This window comes from Mytilus trossulus, chromosome 6 (assembly GCF_036588685.1).
Source record: "Mytilus trossulus isolate FHL-02 chromosome 6, PNRI_Mtr1.1.1.hap1, whole genome shotgun sequence".
Taxonomy (NCBI): Eukaryota; Metazoa; Mollusca; class Bivalvia; order Mytilida; family Mytilidae; genus Mytilus; species Mytilus trossulus.
In genome coordinates, this window is record NC_086378.1 from 18443765 (window position 1) to 18462244 (window position 18480).

The 18480-nt window shown below is 34.0% G+C and overlaps 2 protein-coding genes across 2 annotated transcripts; one reads left to right on the forward strand and one right to left on the reverse strand.

The window, feature by feature from the left end:
- Positions 1-2580: 2580 nt before the first annotated feature.
- Positions 2581-5293, reverse strand: LOC134722380 (ganglioside-induced differentiation-associated protein 1-like). Its single transcript, XM_063585998.1, has 3 exons — positions 5142-5293; positions 3541-3741; positions 2581-2897 (listed from the first exon to the last, which is right to left on the reverse strand). Exons 1-3 carry the CDS (start codon positions 5245-5247, stop codon positions 2581-2583), a joined length of 624 nt encoding a protein of 207 aa, XP_063442068.1. The 5' UTR covers positions 5248-5293.
- A 4052-nt stretch (positions 5294-9345) lies between these two features.
- LOC134720894 (uncharacterized) lies at positions 9346-17682 on the forward strand. Its single transcript, XM_063583448.1, has 4 exons — positions 9346-9618; positions 12240-13265; positions 15775-15834; positions 17047-17682. Exons 1-4 carry the CDS (start codon positions 9426-9428, stop codon positions 17625-17627), a joined length of 1860 nt encoding a protein of 619 aa, XP_063439518.1. The 5' UTR covers positions 9346-9425; the 3' UTR covers positions 17628-17682.
- Positions 17683-18480: the final 798 nt, after the last annotated feature.

The following is an 18480-nucleotide window of genomic DNA, read 5'->3' on the forward strand; positions in this document are numbered from 1 at the left end:
AATTAACAAATATTCAGAAAGTTGTATGTTTTCAAATATCATTAAAATAGTGGTAAAAAATGAATAATCAGTCCCTTGCTTTATTGAAAATAAATAACCGATCAAAAACAAATCCACCTGCCCCCCCCCCCCCCCCCCTCCCTCCTTGATTGGTGATTACGACAGGTGTCAAAATTAGATAGTAATCTAATTAAATACATGTAATAAATATTTTATGTATCAGGTCTTCTAGTGTGCTGGTGAACTTACTCAAGTCAATATTTTGAGCTCAAAGTTTTTATTAATTTATTTATTAATGAAATGCACATTTATACCCCTAGGGGTTAATAAAAAAAACACCTTATAATAGAAAAGCACCTTATAATAGAAAAGCACCTTATAATAGAAAAGCACCTTATAATAGAAAACCACCTTATAATAAAAAAAAGCACCTTATAATAGAAAACCACCTTATAATAGAAAACCACCTTATAATAGAAAACCACCATCTTATAATAGAAAAGCACCATCTTATAATAGAAAAGCACCATCTTATAATAGAAAAGCACCTTCGTATAATAGAAAACCACCATCTTATAATAGAAAACCACTATCTTATAATAGAAAAGCACCATCTTATAATAGAAAACCATCATCTTATAATAGAAAAGCACCATCTTATAATAGAAAAGCACCATCTTATAATAGAAAAGCACCATCTTATAATAGAAAAGCACCATCTTATAATAGAAAACCATCATCTTATAATAGAAAAGCACCATCTTATAATAGAAAAGCACCATCTTATAATAGAAAAGCACCATCTTATAATATAAAACCATCATCTTATAATAGAAAAGCACCATCTTATAATAGAAAAGCACCATCTTATAATAGAAAAGCACCATCTTATAATAGAAAAGCAATAAAAAGGTCACACAAGACAGCTATGGCGTTCCATAAGGAATAATGGGCTGTCGGAGTAATGGGTTGTCGGAATGGACTGTCGGAGTAATGGGCTGTCAGAATAGTGGGCTGTCGGAGTAATGGGCTGTCGGAATAATGGTTGTCGGACTAATGGGATGTCACCATCGTATCTAATAACCCTTGCTAAAAATTTAAATGAAAAGTCTGTTAAACTGTGCGTGATTTACACATGTTACAAGTACAGTCTTTTCCGGTCAGAATGGGGACGTTAAATCCAATGCTTCGTGTAAAAAGAGCTTATCTAAATCATTATAAGAACTTAGCTTACTCTTTTTAATGACTTGGCGAACTCATGAATACAACTTAGCTAACCTTTTATAGCGACTTGGTTGACTCGTTAAAAAAAACTTATATTAGCACTTCCCATGCTTATCCAGTTTTATAAACGTTCGAAATCATGGACAGTTAATATTGTTAAGAAAACTTCCATTCATTAAATAAAATGAATTGGTGACCCTAGGTTAGTATAACTGGTCAATTGTTGATTATAGTCAAATATCATGTCATGTGTTTAAATAAATGGTTTTGTTCTTCGAAAACGAATTAATTGATAACGGTAATGTTCCGGTATAGATGGAAAGAAATATGTAACTATTGGTATGAAATGTATGAAACTGTGTATGACCAATTAAACATTCTTCCAATTGGTCAAACGAGGATTAGCAGAAAATTTTCAGAAATCGAAGATTGTAGTTTTTAGAATCAGAGGTGGTCGCATTTATAAAGGTGTTTAAATATAAGTTATAGATTATTGATCGATCTTGGTGATTAAGTAACAATTGTAATATTCTGCAAACACAAAAAAACAATTGCCGAGCAAGGCCGAAAAACAATGTACGGTGTGAGAAGCAATGTACTATTACCACTAGATGTTTGATACCTTTATTTGAATTGCAGATGTGGAATTTGGGGGGGGGGGGGGGGGGGGTTCACAGAACGTCAAAGAATCTTCAAGATGGAAAGAGTGATACTTCATTTTTATTATCAAAGTGTGCTAAACTAACGACTAACAAACAACCACTGATTGAAAGAATGTTCGGAATATTAAATTTTGGTTCAAATTATCTTCAGAAAATGTATTTTAAGATCATGTTACAAAGATCTATGTTTTACTGTGAAAATCTTGTTAACTGCATAGTATACTAGTGTTATGAGTCGACTGTAAACAAATTTGGCGTGTAAACTTACTGAATATTATTTTTGAAAAATCTCTAAGGTATATCATGAAAAATGAAAATGTTTGATCAAAGCAGGAACTGTATCAGTTATGGAACCGTGGCTCTTATGGTCATTGGGATATACACATGTTTATAATATTTGATCCGGAAAATACAAAATTATATATCCCCAGGACTTTGAGGGCAACAATTCCAAAAAAAGATTAAAAAATGTGTAGAATTTTATAGCTTTTATGTTTCAAATATAACATTGCAGTTTTGTTCGAGATTAAGAGTGTAAATAATTGCTGTCGTTGCAACTTGGAAACATAATGATGATGTTGGTATGTACATTTCTTTAGTAGTGTTGTTAAGTAACTCTCTCGTTGACCCACATCTTTATCGGCTATTTCTGAGTTCAGTATGCAATAAAGAAAAACATATTTCGTTTCATATTTCATTTATTTTTAAGGTACCAAATACCAGCTCCAATCGCCAATACTAGTACTGCAACACTGCCAACATAAGGAGCCACTGATTTGACACCCGATAAAAGCAGCAATGGTCCAATTTTCTTAGCCTCTGCTCTTAGCATCTGTACTGATTTCTTCTGACTAATTCTTTGTTGATATTCAAACAAAAACGGTCGTCCTGATTTTGAAAAGAATCTGTCTTCAAGACCTAGTATTGTCATACGATCCATGATGACACCAAGAAGAATATCTGCTACCGTGAACTGGGGACCGGTTAGCCAGTAATCTTTTCCGGTTACTCCTGTTGTTGTAGTGTATATGAATTGAAAATAAAAACATGTTTCATTACTGTAACAATGTAATGTATAACAAAAATCCTGTTTCCACAAATTTCTTGCTTCTACCTATTTTTAATCATAAAAGTTGTGTCAGTGGTATGTATTTGTTTTGGAGTTCTTTTTATAGTCATGGTTTGCATTCAATTTTGTCCAACATAAGTTATTCCATATCATCAGATGTTTTTTATCGAAGCATATATAGAAAAAAAAACAATATTGTCAGTATGACCTTTTAAAAACATCATAGAACTATTTGCATTTTTTATACGGTCAAAAATAATACGGATTTTATCTGGCGCCTACAATGGAATGGAATATGCCGCCCCTTTAATGGACAGATAACACATTGCCATCATAAGAATATATCTATTTTTCAATTCAATCAATTTAGTGGAATCGATTCTACCATTTTTATTTACAGACAATATTCATGTGCTTCCTCGCTAGCTGGCTTTAAAATGTGCGTCAGCCACCGTTTGTTTATGAAGTTGTATTTTCAATTGAGCGCTCCATCCCGATGAGAGTTTATAAAAAATGGGCTTCGGATGCATACAATTTAGTATCATTTTTTTTTTGTAACATTCGTGTAAAGCTTTTGAAGGATACCTTGACTGTTCTGTAAACATTCTTCCAATCGGTCAAATTTTCTTTCTGTATCATCTAAACATTTGACTACATTCTCTTTCTTAAAAGCATCATCTATGTTCCTCTTTGTCTTTCCAGCCTTTGTTAAGTATGCTTGGCTTAAGTCTGGGTATTTGATGGCATTTCTTTCCAAGTTTGCCACCATATCCTTGCCGGAACGACCTGTTAGGAGAAAATAAAATTGTGGAATACAACAGAAAAAATAGTTATTGAAAATTAAGAAACTAGTACTTATTGTAAAACAATTTTTACACTCTTTGTAAAGAATAAGGATATATGGTTAGGTTGTCCATGAAACAACTTTCGACACGAGTTCAAATGACGTGGATGCAAGCAATTTACATACATAACGAGAACTATCTTTAAAATCGATATCCGACGTATTTAAATTTGAGTATATGTTTAAAACTATCATTTCGATTTACCATTTAAATAACGTTTTCTCTGTTTGTTTTCAGTAATTTCGGTCCTCGTATCTTTCTGTTTACATTCATCAAAACCCCGCGGAAATCTCACATGCGTAGGTTCGTTCTAAAAGTCATGTACGTTCGTACAACAAAGTTTACATTGAAAATTATATAATTGTCCCGAATAAACAGCTGTCATGGATGCAAAGAGTTATTGGAGAAACAATTATTTTAATAAAAATATAAATCTTTGTAAGATATAGTTCAAATATTTATAGTTTTTCACTTGCTGTCCATCACGATATAATTAACAAGACGTTTTTTTTCAAACACAACCAAAACACCCACCATGACAGCATTTTGTCCAAAATCACAGATAGGATTTTCGAGCATGCGTATTCTGTTGCCATAGTTAAGCGTCTTTTAGTTCAAAGGGCACAAACCGAAACTACACCGACTACGTCGAAAAAAAAACCCTCTAAATAAATAAAACAGTAGACACAAAGTACCGATATAGGAGTACTCACGGTTACTGAAATCTAGTTCAAAGTTCGTTTACTTTTCATAAAGCATAGTACAAGAAATAAGGAGTGATTGACAGGGTGTAATAGAGGCGCATATGCATGAAATTGAAATAAACTCTAAATATATAACAATTCACCAACTCTTCAGCTGAATGCAATTATAATGTATAACATCAAAACGTTGCTTTATAAATTACAAAGTTCAACAGTCATTTTCAATGTCCTTGACTCGTGTATGAAGACACATCTAAACATACCTGTAGCCAGGGGGGGGGGGGGTGTCAAATAAGCACTGTCAAAGTCAACGTTCTGTTCAAATTGTGACCGTTAAAGTCGAGTTCACGAGTTCAACTACCCCCCCCCCCCCCCCCCCCTTTTTGGAAATTCCTGGCTACGGGCCTGCTAAATATTTGCCTTTATTAACTTTATGATAGTTGTCTCATGACAGTCATGCCACAGCTCAAGATTCCTAACGCTTACTAGTATAATGCTGCATTCTGGAAAGTCAAACCAACATGGATCACAAGTAACACACTAGTTGTAAGTAATAAAACTAATGTAGGACGAATGCCCAATCTTTAATTGTGTATATAAACAGATGTCAACAGTCTGTACTACTATTTTGTTATACCTGAAATTATCTTTAGAAATATTCTCGGCATCTTTACACCACTGATGGACAACTCTTGATTAGCTATAACACCAAATGTCAACAATCTTACATTTATGTCCGCCATTAAGTTTTGTAATCTCTGGGCTTCTCTTCCAGCTGAAGTATTTGGTTCTGGAATCAACTTCGGCCCTGTAGAAATTGTTTCATTGGAACATTATCACTCTTTTTTTTTGGGTTTTTTCAGAACTGCATTTCTCGTAATCAAGAAACATGACAATACTCTGGGTAATACATGTACATGATGCTCTTTTAACTTAGTTTATTTCGTTTTTCATGTTTTTATGTCAAGTTAATTTCTTTGGCTGTGTTGTCTAAAGCGGAGATAAGGTATGACTATTACATTTAGATTTTTTAACACCACAACTCAGCAGTTTTTGCTTTATACGTGAGTTTTTTTAATTTTAATTTGCTTATAATTAAAAAATTTTGATCTTGTCTTTGGCATTTAACTTTTGAGATGTGAGTACAGAGCAAAACATGAAAAATATGTTCAACTGCTTATTAAAAATATAGTTCACTTGGTGACGCTTATATGTTTAACCAAAGTCAGCAGCCTGTAATTTATTGGTTTTCGTTTGACAAAAAAATGTTGCTGTTTACATCATATTTGTTTTTCCTTTTATTGTTTGCCCACAAATTCGGCTGTTCATTTTCACGTTCGCATTGTTTTATACTGGTTATTTCGGGACTTTTTAAACTTATTTGCAGTATGGTTTTATTCATTGGCGAAGGCCTTGCGATGACCTATACTTGTTATCTTCTAAGGTATTACTTGGACTTGGGTAGAGAGTTGTTTTGCTGGCAACAATACCATATATTCTTAGTTTTATAATAACTTCATGTGTTTCTGTTAACTATTCCAACATCGGACTCGGTCTTCTTTTAAACTGAGGGTTTACTGTGTGTATTCCGGTGTGTAAGTCTTGTAAGTATTTTAAGGAGCCAGATAAGGTCCATCTCCAGGTGCGGGATTTTCTCGCCGCGTTGTTGACCCATTTATGGTGGCTGTCGGTTGTTATCTGCACTTTGGTCGGGTTGTAGTCTCTTTGACATATTCCCCATTTCCATTCTCAATTTTATTCATTCATGCATACTCACCTGATTTTACTTCTTTGTCAATATACTCAATTATTTTGTCCGAATCTACGATAATTTTCTCCCCGTCTTTTAAAACAGGGACTAGACCATCAGAGTTTATTCTCATGTAGGCAGGACTGTTCTGTTCACCAGTATGGAGGTTTACCAGCTTACGATTGAATCTGCAGTCTTTTTCAAAAAGTGCCAGTAGTACCTAAAGAACCAAGAATATATACATATATAAGTTTATAAACAACTACAACAAAACGTTGTATACATGGTATATAACTGTTTTAAAGAGGCACTAGCTACGAGATATATGAAAAACTTATATAATGTTTTTGAGGCTCAATCAGTAATGAAATACATATAGTGAAATAGTAATTCATTTTTAGTAAACAATAAGGTTCAATTTTGTCAAAATAAGCAAAAAAAACCCATTGATTATAACTTATTCACTTGCATATTTTTCTGTCTGTGCCTTGTTTATTATTCTATTTAGACTTGTTTTACATTGTTATAAATCAAATATGAGAATTTGATAAGAATTGGTGAACACGAATTTGACAGTTAGTGCCCCTTTAATCTTTGATACCCTGTCTCTTAATTTCAGATTGGTCGGTTGCATCGTAAAATCTAACCGAACCATTGCAGTCATAAATTTCGCAAAATGTTTCATATGTAGCAGTGGTTTCAAGCGAGGTCGAAGAGGGCAATACGCCAATAGGCGTCAAAGTCAAGCTCCTAACCTCAAAATCTGAATATGTTCCTGACCTAAAGGCTTATCCACAAGTCCGCTAGTAAGTCGCGTAAGTCCGTTTGACCGTGTTGGCACGTTCAGTCGATAAATCAAAACGCTCTTTAGTTAGTAGATGAGAGCAGCTACTTTAAAATACTTGCCACTAGATGTCAAGGAAAACATCATTTGATCAAGACAACTTTTGGTAACAGATAGTTAACTGTAAAAGTTTAGCGACATTTTCCGCAGAGTTGAGTGATTTATATAGCTAATCAGATAATTAGTTGCATATTAAAAAGTCGCTATTTCATATTTTTTTTTTAAGAAACATAGTGATAGTCATAAATTTCGCAAAATGTTTCATATGTAGCAGTGGTTTCAAGCGAGGTCGAAGAGGGCAATAGGCGTCAAAGTCAAGCTCCTAACCTCAAAATCTGAATATGTTCCTGACCTAAAGGCTTATCCACAAGTCCGCTAGTAAGTCGCGTGAGTCCGTTTGACCGTGTTGGCACGTTCAGTCGATAAATCAAAAAGCTCTTTAGTTAGTAGATGAGAGCAGCTACTTTAAAATACTTGCCACTAGATGTCAAGGAAAACATCATTTGATCAAGACAACTTTTGGTAACAGATAGTTAACTGTAAAAGTTTAGCGACATTTTCCGCAGAGTTGAGTGATTTATATAGCTAATCAGATAAGTTGCATATTAAAAAGTCGCTATTTCATATTTTTTTTTAAGAAACATAGTGATAGGAATTTCAAAATATTTACTTTAAGTTTTGTATACACCCTTAACCTTATTGATTGGTGATAACAAAACTCTGACCTGACAATTTAAAAATGAACTCTGTCAACATATTAAGGTTTAGATCTGTACTCTATTAAAAGGGGTGTTGAAGGAATGTATGACATTGTTGGGGTTGTAAATCACCCACTGTTGGTTAGAAATAATATATATTTACCTTTTGTGAGCAGAATGATGAATAATAATAGTAGAGTGTGAAGCGACTGGTCGACATCTTTTAAAGTTGTCCTTTGGAAAGTCGTCAGTTCATAAAAATGTCGGCTATCTTTTAGATAAATATAGATTTTTTTCGCGGTCTGTGTGGCAGTAAAAGGTATGTTGGGAAATATAACAAAATAAATAGGGATATCAAGTCAAATTGTTAAACAATGTGGCAGACGTTATAGCCACGAGAGCTCATATGTCAACCGTTTGTTAAGGTAAATAATTGAAGTTAACTTGATTTTGTTTTATTGTCGGATGTGATCTTTAAAAACGGAGATAGGTTAAAAATCATATGTTGTTTGTTGTTTATTGTTGTCAGCTATATGACTATGACTTAACTTTCTACAGTCATACATCATCTTCCCAAAGATATACTGAAACATTTTACAACATTAGGGCTATGAATGAGTGAAATCCACCTTTTTATAGACGCCAAAGAGAATCAAACTGTTAAATTAACTTTGAATAAAAATTAACCTCACAATACAAGCTTTTTTGGTATGCCACTCTATACTAAAAATTTACACCACTCACTGTGCTTTGCGGTGAGAAAAAGTTTTCAATAATATAATGTGACCTACACAGGGGCGGATCCAGCCATTCTAAAAAGGAGGGGTCCTAAACCAGGACAAAAAGGGGGAGTTTGTTCCAACTACATGTCCCCATCCAAATGCATTGATCGTCCAAAAAAAGGGGGGTCCAACCCCCGAATCCCCCTTTTGGATCCGCTACTGCAACAAAGGAAGAAACTGAAGATTATTTTACCTCTCTGTATGTTGGACGCCTGCTATATTTAAATGTGCCCATTCATAATGTTTTTTTTAAATAAGATTCAACAAATTGATGTAATGTACTTCTGCCATTTTATCTTTTTTTGTTTGCTAGATTACATTGGCTTTCTCCATCCTTTTACTCTCCATCCTTTTACTGACTTTCGGTTTGTCATACACCGTAACTGGTAATTCCCATTGCTATTAAAGAATGGGCTAAGTTTCGTGTTCAGCAGAATTTTGTCTGTTTATCGCAATCGTGCCAGCCTATTTTTAACTGTAAAACATATAACATCTGACGTACCGAAAGTCGGTTTATTTTATGCATTTATTAACAGAGGCGGATTGAGGGGGACAGAGGGCCCGCCCCATCCCCTTTTGAGAAAAAAAATATGGTTGATTATATATATAGGGAATCCCTGAAGCGTGAGGGTAGTGGGCCCCCATATATGAAAATTTCTAGATCCACCAACCTAGGGTTTGTTGTTTGTCGTTGAACCTATTATGTACACGTATAGATATGTGCATCTTTTAATCAATAAGTGCACCGACAATAACGTCTGTGACGACGTCGTCGACTTCAATGGTTACTAACACGACCGTGACTTCAAGAATTTATTTCCAGTTATAACAATGTAGCTTTGTTAGTATGGCGAGTGAGAATCGGAATCAATCTGAATACATTATAAGTTTGCTGAGGGAAAATGATCGACTTCTGAAGGAGAATTCATTTTTGAAGAACTATTTGGTAACGGTGAAAAATAACGCAACTTTGAAAACTGCAAATGTTCTGAATGCTGTTTTGACTTGGACCGATGACAGCCTCTGTAGAAAGTTTGAAGGCAAGTACATTTCCAAAGTGGTAATAACATTTAACAAAATTGAAATAACACAAAAATGATTTTTTTTATATCCTAAGTATATAAGTTTTTCCAATCTTACAAAAGTCAAATAAACAAAACTGTCAAAATTTTAAAAACAAAAGTTTATTTAGACAAAAATTTTACTTCAAGTGTAAATTTATGGTATTATACAAATATGAAGTTTAACAATGAAATGCCATATATTTTCATCCTCATCTTTTAGCAGAATGGGTAAACTGTGTGTGTATAATTGATTGATTGAATCATAAAAAAATAACGATCAGTGGCAAGTATTACATGCAAAATTTTTGATCAGTACAAGAAGTTTATACTTCGTGAATAATACTCTGATTTGATATATACTGATACGTCCTCGAATTAAGACTGATCTGTGAGACAGTTACCTTCAAAGAAGATATATGTAATACTCTTCAGTATACGAAGTTATTCAGTTCTTTTTCTTTTTTTCTGGCTACGAGTCGAACTCTGCAATTGAGTATAATTGACTTGGGCGCATCTCAAACAGACAGGATGTCACTCCTCTGGCGAAAAGTTAAGGTCCAGAAAAACAGGATAGTATTTTAACAATAAAATAATTAGCGTAATATTAACTATACGTGTTACAGGCATTTTTCTAAATTTAGGCTTTTTATAAAAATGCCGGAAAACTTTAGGCATTTTCTATAATGCCTGCAAGACTAGTCCTTATACATATATAAATCTTACAAAATGCCGGAAATTAATTTATAGAATAAATTATTAAAAAACCAAATTGAAAGCTTTGAACCATGGAACAGTTTTATTTATGATAATAACTGAATTAAAAAAAGAAGAGTAAAAATAATCAAAAATAAATTTTAATGATTTATTCCAAATTCACACAATTATTTATTATTTCTCAAAATGTTTGGATGACAAAACTCGTCACAATATTTGTCAAATATATTGCATGATTAACACAATCTTTTTTTTAAAAACAATTCGACCAAATTTAGAGAAACCTGGGGCCTGTTTATCGAAACTGTCCTAAGATCGGTCCTAAGAACTTCTTAGGACAGAAGTTAGGATAAAGTTAGGACCGACTTACGACACGTCTCGGCATGCACATCGAAGCTATCTTAGGAATATCATAGCTAGGACGTCCTAACTGATGTCCTAAGTATTAGCGGAAAAGAAAATACAAACCGAATATGAAAAAAAACTATGATATCGTATTTTATCAATAATTTTATTTCAAATATTGTTAATAAGAATCTAATAACTAATATGTAGTTTTAAATTAGACGTAAATTAATATTTTTTTGTAGAATAATTGTACATTTAAACTGTATGAAACAAAACATGACACAAAAATAAAAGAAAATAACAAACTAACTATAAACAAGATATATGATACGTTAAAATCATAACATGTGTTTGAGAGAGTTGTATTCGAAGTGTCACATTTTCGTCCTTTAACAGTTCAAATGCAAAATCTCGTGCATTATTCATATCATTACGGAGAATTTCAACTATTTTTACTATTGCCTAAAAAAAATACGCGTGAAAATGAACAAAAAACGGAATTCGAATGTATCCTAAAGTCAGGACCATCCTAAGACCATCTTAAGACACCTAAATTGGTATCCTAAAGTTAGGACAATTCCTAGGATTTTCCTAAGTTGCGACATGTTTGATAAACTCATTTAGGACTAAGATGTGTCCTAAGTTGGTCTTAGGACACGTCCTAATCCTAAGAGAGCTTCGATAAACGGGCCCCTGGATTATCACTTATTAAGCACTTTCCTTACCATTTCTGACATCACTTAACATTCAACAACATTGGGTTGCGAAATGATCACACACACCACACATGCATATCGTCTTTTTCATATGCTTCAAGGAGATTCAAATGCAAAGTATACATTATCATGGTTATAAAAAAAGAAGATGTGGTATGAAACATGAAACATGAAAACTTAATTAAACGCCTATTTCTACATATACAATATGTATTCAATGGCGTTGTACATAAATGACATATAAAATACAAAAATACTAAACAAAATTATTGCCAATGAGACAACTCTCCACAAGTGACCAAAATGACACCGATGTTAACAACTATATGTCACCGTATGACTTTTAACAATGAGCAAAGCCCATACCGCGTAGTCAGCTATGAAAGGCCCATCTTCGCTAGCCAAGGTATGATCCACTCCCGCTCTCTAGAGCGGGAGTGGATCGTAACCCTTGGCTAGCGAAGATGTGAAAGGCCCCGAAGTGACAAGGTAAAACAATTCAAACGAGAAAATCAACGGACTTATTTATATGTACAAAAATGAACGAAAACAAATATGTAACACATAAACAAACGACAACCACTGAATTACAGGCGCCTGACTTGGGACAGACACATACATACATTATGTGGAGGGGATAATATGTTAGCTGGATCTCAACCCTTGGTAAGTCTGAATAAAACACATGTCAAATTTGTATTTCGTTGAACATAGTAATTTGTGGTTCACCTGTACCCACGAAATCCACGAAAATTGATGTTCAACGAAAATAGATGAATCCACTGTATAAGTTTTAAATATTATATTTGTTCATTTTAGATGCATTTTCAAGATTTGGTCAAGGAACGAAAGAACCTTGCTGTACATCTTCGCGAAGTTATTACGAACAAAGCTCAGCTCCAAGCGCAGCAATAACAGGCACAGTTTCTTACCAAAATGAACCAACATCACAACAAAGTCAATATATTAATCAACTAAAAGCACCCGTTCAGAACCAAACGGTTAAACCGCAATCGCCTTTTCGTCCACAGCAACAAAATGCGTCTTTTGATCCCCGAAACAGACCTCAATTTCAAGCTGATTCACAATTTGGTTCGGCAGAAAATACATTTAGACCCATTTCGCCAGCTAGACAAGAACAAACAAATTTGATAAACACTTCAACAGGGTATCAAACAGCGGAATCATTCCCTCAGCAGCAATATTATAATACAGTGAATCAAGTAGGTCACCAGTCCGTTGATGATACCGATGCTATATTTTTACCTCAGCAACAAAATCTGCAACCAAGGGCTTCTTCAATGCCAACTAAACTACTCTCTCCACGTATAGATCCTAATGTTAAACAAAGATCTCCAATAGCACAAGGAATTCCAGTAGCTGAACCATTAGTTCCTACAATGTCTAGAAGACAGTCACCCTCGGGACAAAGATCCCCGATGCAACAAGGCGTACCTTCATTTGGCGGCAATAATACGCTGAATCAGCAATCTTATAGCAGAGAACCAGCTATAAGAAATGATCAATATATGCAGATTGACCAGTCATCTATAAATCCGCGTGTTCAAATAACCGTACCATCTCCAAATATATCAGCAGTCAACCAAAACGAGGAATGGAATAGTTTGATATATCAACCACCAGAAATTATATCAAATTATCAGGGAATGAAAGCAGATCAAACCGGTTTCAGTAATCAGAGGTCTGGAAGCGAAGGTTATGGTAGTCACATTGTAACCGAGGCTGCTGATTCTATCCGCAGTGATGGAAGGACTAGAATCGGAGAACCAGTGGCTGCATCAACACCAATCAAGGCTGGAAGGAATATACAGTATGAATATCAAGGTAAATTTGTATGATTCACAGTTGAAGGTTTGACAGCACTATATCAGATCTACTAAATACAATGCAGTTGTAGGGTTTAAGAGTAACATATAAAAACGCTTTTCCTTAAGATAAGCATTGTGATGTTTTTTCTCGATTATTTGCATCTTTAATTCCTGATATCATCCCCAGATCCGTATACATATATTTAAGGTAGATTGATGGTATACCGCCATCTTGGATTGTACAATCACAGTACAAAATCGGTCTAGTTATTTGCCCAAATCAGCAAATTTGGAAAAATATTTGCAATTTTATGGTTAGACTGTTATTTTATATGAAGAAAACTTGTTAATTTATTGTATTATCCAAAATATTTTAACAAATATCAACCTTTTTGGTTTTTAAAATCATTTTTTGCAAATGAGCCATTTAAGGGGAGATAACTCTTTTAGTACAAAATTTATACTAGGCTAATAGGGAAATATTTTATTTTTACTTGTGGCAAGAAAACAAGTTCGGTGACACCATGTTTTCTTTTTATTTTCTTAAAGCATATTACGAAACCTATCTTCTCATAATTTATTTCAAAATTCTATCTCATAGAACTTTTTTTATGCACTCTTATGTGTTTTTCCATGAAGAAATTAACCAAATTTAGGCAATTTTCAACGACTCATAGCTTGAAAAATAGCACGGTGACCCATACTTTTTATTATATTTTTGAAAAAAGCATAGTAAAATCTTCATTTTGGCAAATTATAACAAAAATTCTGTCTCAAAAAACATTTACTTATGATCTACCTTAAGCCATAAACAACTGGTAACTTATGGAAATTCTTATTATGTTATTGTATTTACTATTTAACGAAGACTCTTGAAATGAAGAAGTTCAATAAAAATTAAACGCCGTTACTTTGCTGATTTTTTACCATGTGCATGCTTACTTTGCTTTTTTCGTGTCCGTGATTACTTTGCTTTTATCGTTTTCGTGATTATTTTGCTTTTATCGTTTTCTTGATTACTTTGCTTTTATCGTTTTTATCGTTGTCGTGATTACTTTGGGGTTTTTTCAGGAACATTGTTACTTAATTTGCTTTATTCATGTGTGTGGTTACTTTGCTTTTTTTATGTCCGTGGTTAGTTTGCTTTTTTTCCAGGTCCGTGGTTACTTGATTTGCTTTATTCGTGTACTTTTAAATGGCTTGCTTGATTCATATCTGTGGTTACTTTTCTTTTTTCATTTGCTCGGTTACTCTGCGTTTAGTTTAAGTTTACTTTGCGTTTAGATTAAGTTTACTTTGCGTTTAGTTTAAGTCTACTTTGCGTTTTTCATGTCCATGGGTTACTTTGCTTTTTTCATGTTCGTGATTACTTTGTTTTTTTTCAATTTCGTGTGGTGATTTTGAGTTTTACATTCTTACCTCAATAGTTTTTCTCAGTTTCATGATACTCCATACAGAACGTAATTAAATGTTTCAGTGCTATATTCACTTATGGATTTTAATACCGCAGTCCCACAAGGCCACGGTCGCACTACGATCTGTGAAAAAAAAATACAAATTTTGATAATCGTAGTACGATCGTATAGATCGCAGTAAAGTCGTATCACGGTTGTGGTGAGGTCTTCAAGATTGCGATGAGCGTGGCGAGATGAGATCGTAGAAGAAGCGTAGTGAGAGCACACTTAGGCCTTAGTAAGATCGCTAAGGTCGCTGTACCTTCGTAGCAAGAGCGTAGCGAAAGTTGATTCTATTCAGAGAGACTATTTCGACCTCAGTACGACCATCACGCTCTCACCGCGACCAAACTACGCTTCCACTACGACTATCCGTTAGTACGCTTTTCAGGACCATAACAAGTACGATTCTAGTACGCCCTTGCCGTCCTCGTCATGCTGTTCTTGCTTGATCAGGAATCGTTACTATCAGAGCTCCCTCTGTCTCTACGTCAACACCTTCCACCACGCCCACTTGTTCTAGTAGATTTTGATGGCATGACTGTATTGTTTCCGCGAAATATACGTATTAATCAGAATTAGAAGGAATGGAACTGTATTGATATGGAACACGATGTTGACCTTTTGCTGCGGACGTAGTAAGATCGCGGTATGAACGTAGTATAATCGTGGTTTATCGTTAGAACGTGCTATAATCGCAGTAGAAGCGTGTTGCAATCGGATAACTCGTGGTATGGTCGTAGTGAGAACGTGATGCGCGTAGACAGATCTTGATAAGCGTAGTGAGGTCGCAGAATAAGCGCGGTGAGAACGGTTGTTTAATCGTAGCGGGATCGTTGTTGAAGCGTAATGAGGACGTAGTACTTAGCATCGTGAAAGCTACGAAAATTAACATTTTCATGCCGCTAAGATCGCGACCTCACCACAATCTGAATTTATTTTAGATCGCGATGAGCGTGGTGCGATCGCGGTCTAGTGGGACTGGGGCTTAATATAAAAATGATAAAATTTTAGAAAGTTCTTAATATTAAAAGTAAATGAGTGTCAATAAATTTTAACTTTTTTGTTTAGATAATACCCTCCAGAGCATGAAGACACCACAAAAAGCACAACAGCCGAGTCCTCAAACAGGTGGGTACAAAATACAATGAAACGGAAAGCAAAAAAAAAACCAACAAAATAATTTGCAATCAAATTTTCAAAAGACCATATACTAGTATATAAACAAACCTTCTGGTTGATAATATTGTGTATCGGGAAGTGTAAGAGAGTTATGAAGCGAAAGGAACATCATGAGCACGTCCTGTATCTAAAACATCATGGGAGTTTTAAACACAATATAAGTTCCTTTATTTTCATATACTTTATTTCAAAAGTAAATACTAGTATATTAGTTCTTTAATTGTAGTAAAGGGACTATATCTCTGTTATTGTCTCTGTTGGATGACTGTCTCATTAGCAATCGTAATACATCTTATTTTTATGGGTTTATATAGCGAAATGATAAGTGTTAAAGCACTTACAAGAAGTCGAGATGAAACTATATTTGGTGTGTATGCTTAGTTTACATAGCGAATACAAGTCAGAGTAACGACCTTCAAATGCTTTGAGAAGGCCTTATGCTGAGATTTGGTAATGATATTACTGTCCACTATTTGAATCAGAGTTCAGCGTAGTTTAAATGAGACAAGTTGTTGATGACTTAAGCCAAGTTTTTACTTGATCGGAAGTCATAAAAAAATCTCTGAAGTACGAAAATGTTGTTTAAAGAACCACAGAAAATCTATTCCGAGGGTTCCTAGAAAATTTGTATAATCATATAAGAACAATTCAAGGTTAAACTCTATAGATTTTGAGTACTGTTTTACGTAAAATATTATCATTGCACATCTACTGATTATTTCTTCTGTTTATTTGTTGTTTTTATTTTAAGCATATTTTTGTTTTTATAAATCTGTACTTAAAAGTATTTGTTTTAGCTCCTTGAATTTTTACTTTCTTTTCGACACTGACTCTTAAATCATACTCCATGTAAGCTTGCAGTTTTACTTTGTTTCTCCGATTATATTAACTTCATGTTTTGCTTAAGGTTGATTTCGTCTTTTAATGGTTGATTTTGTCTTTAAATGGTTGATTTCGTCTTTTAATGGTTGATTTCGTCTTTTAATGGTTGATTTCGTCTTTAAATGGTTGATTTCATCTTTTTATGGTTGTTTTTTCTTATTCTTTTTTTTTTAAATGGAAAGGATGTTTTAGATCCCTTGATTAATATTTGTTATTGTCTAACTATATTTGGTCAAGACACACAGAAATGAATAAGAAACCATTACATTGTTTTTTTAGGCGTTTCCGTGTTGCACCGACCAGTAGACCAGGTCATTGGCCTGAAACCAGCTTACACGGACCAACATCGTCAAAGAGTTTTAAGGATTCGACCGAACAAACGTATAATTGGAGAAGTAGCATTTCAGTTAGACAGAAGAATTTTGGAGTATGTTTTTACATGGAAGTATACACCAGAAAGTTCCGACGACAAAAGGCGTCGTTTCTATGGTTACACTATAAGCAATATGGGTGCTATGATACGAAAGGAAGCTACTGATAGAACTGGACAATTCAATCCTAAAAAGGAATTAGAGATGCGGTACCGGTTTGATTACGTAATCAAGGCACTATCTAAGTACGGCTATATTTTAGAAAGACATGCTATCTTATCACAAGATTTGGTCAATCGGTATGGACTATTAAGTGGACCACCAGACCGCAAGACAGCACGTGATATCGGATTGGATGACCCCGTAATTCTTCGCGTTCTTCTGAGCCAGATGATAAAAGATGACAATCTCCTGCAGGAGGCACTGATTTTACTTGATTGTCTATGTTTGTTGGCGCATGAAGACAAGAGAACTATATTTCTTTATTGATATTTTATTCCAGTTTTGAATAAATATAAAAAAAACTTCATCGTCTTTGTATATGAATCAGTAAGCCACGGTAAATAATAGCAAAAAACAGTCTTCTTGTTATTCATATTTTACTAACTGTAATTTCATAAATATTTAAATGAAACATTAGCATATAAACAATAAATATGTGAAAATTAACTAAAATTTTGAACACTATTTCTTTACATTTGTATATCCCGTGACATGATATACAAATAGCACTACTGATTTACTAATATAAAAATGAGGAGACGACATAGTTGCAAATGATATTTCGGTTTTCTGCAAAACACATTTTAAGGAACACATGGGTAAATCTTGAGGGTCTTAACGTTATTTCAGATTTACTAGAAGATAAGTTAAACATTTACCTGAAATTTTTGTTCTACTATATGCAGACGATACGGTCCTAATGTCTGAATCAAAAGAAGACTTACAAAAAATAGTAAACAAATTTGGAGAGTACTGTAATATTTGGAGACTGAAGGTTAATGTTAACAAAACCAAAGTCATGGTCTTTTCCAGGGGAAGGCCTTGTGCAGATTTTAAATTTTCCTTAAATGGGGCAAATATAGATATACAATGTAGTTCATGAATTTAACTATCTTGGTATATTATTTAGCAGGACCGGCAATTTTAGTAAAGCAATAAAAAAGAAAGCAGAGAAGGCAACAAAAGCAATGTATGAGGTTTTAAAAAGAGGTCGCATTCTTAATTTAGCAATTGAATGTCAACTAGAACTGTTTAATAAAATGGTAAAGCCCATTCTTTTGTATGGCTCAGAAGTATGGTGATTTTATAAAAATATTCAATGTATTGAAAGAGTACAATT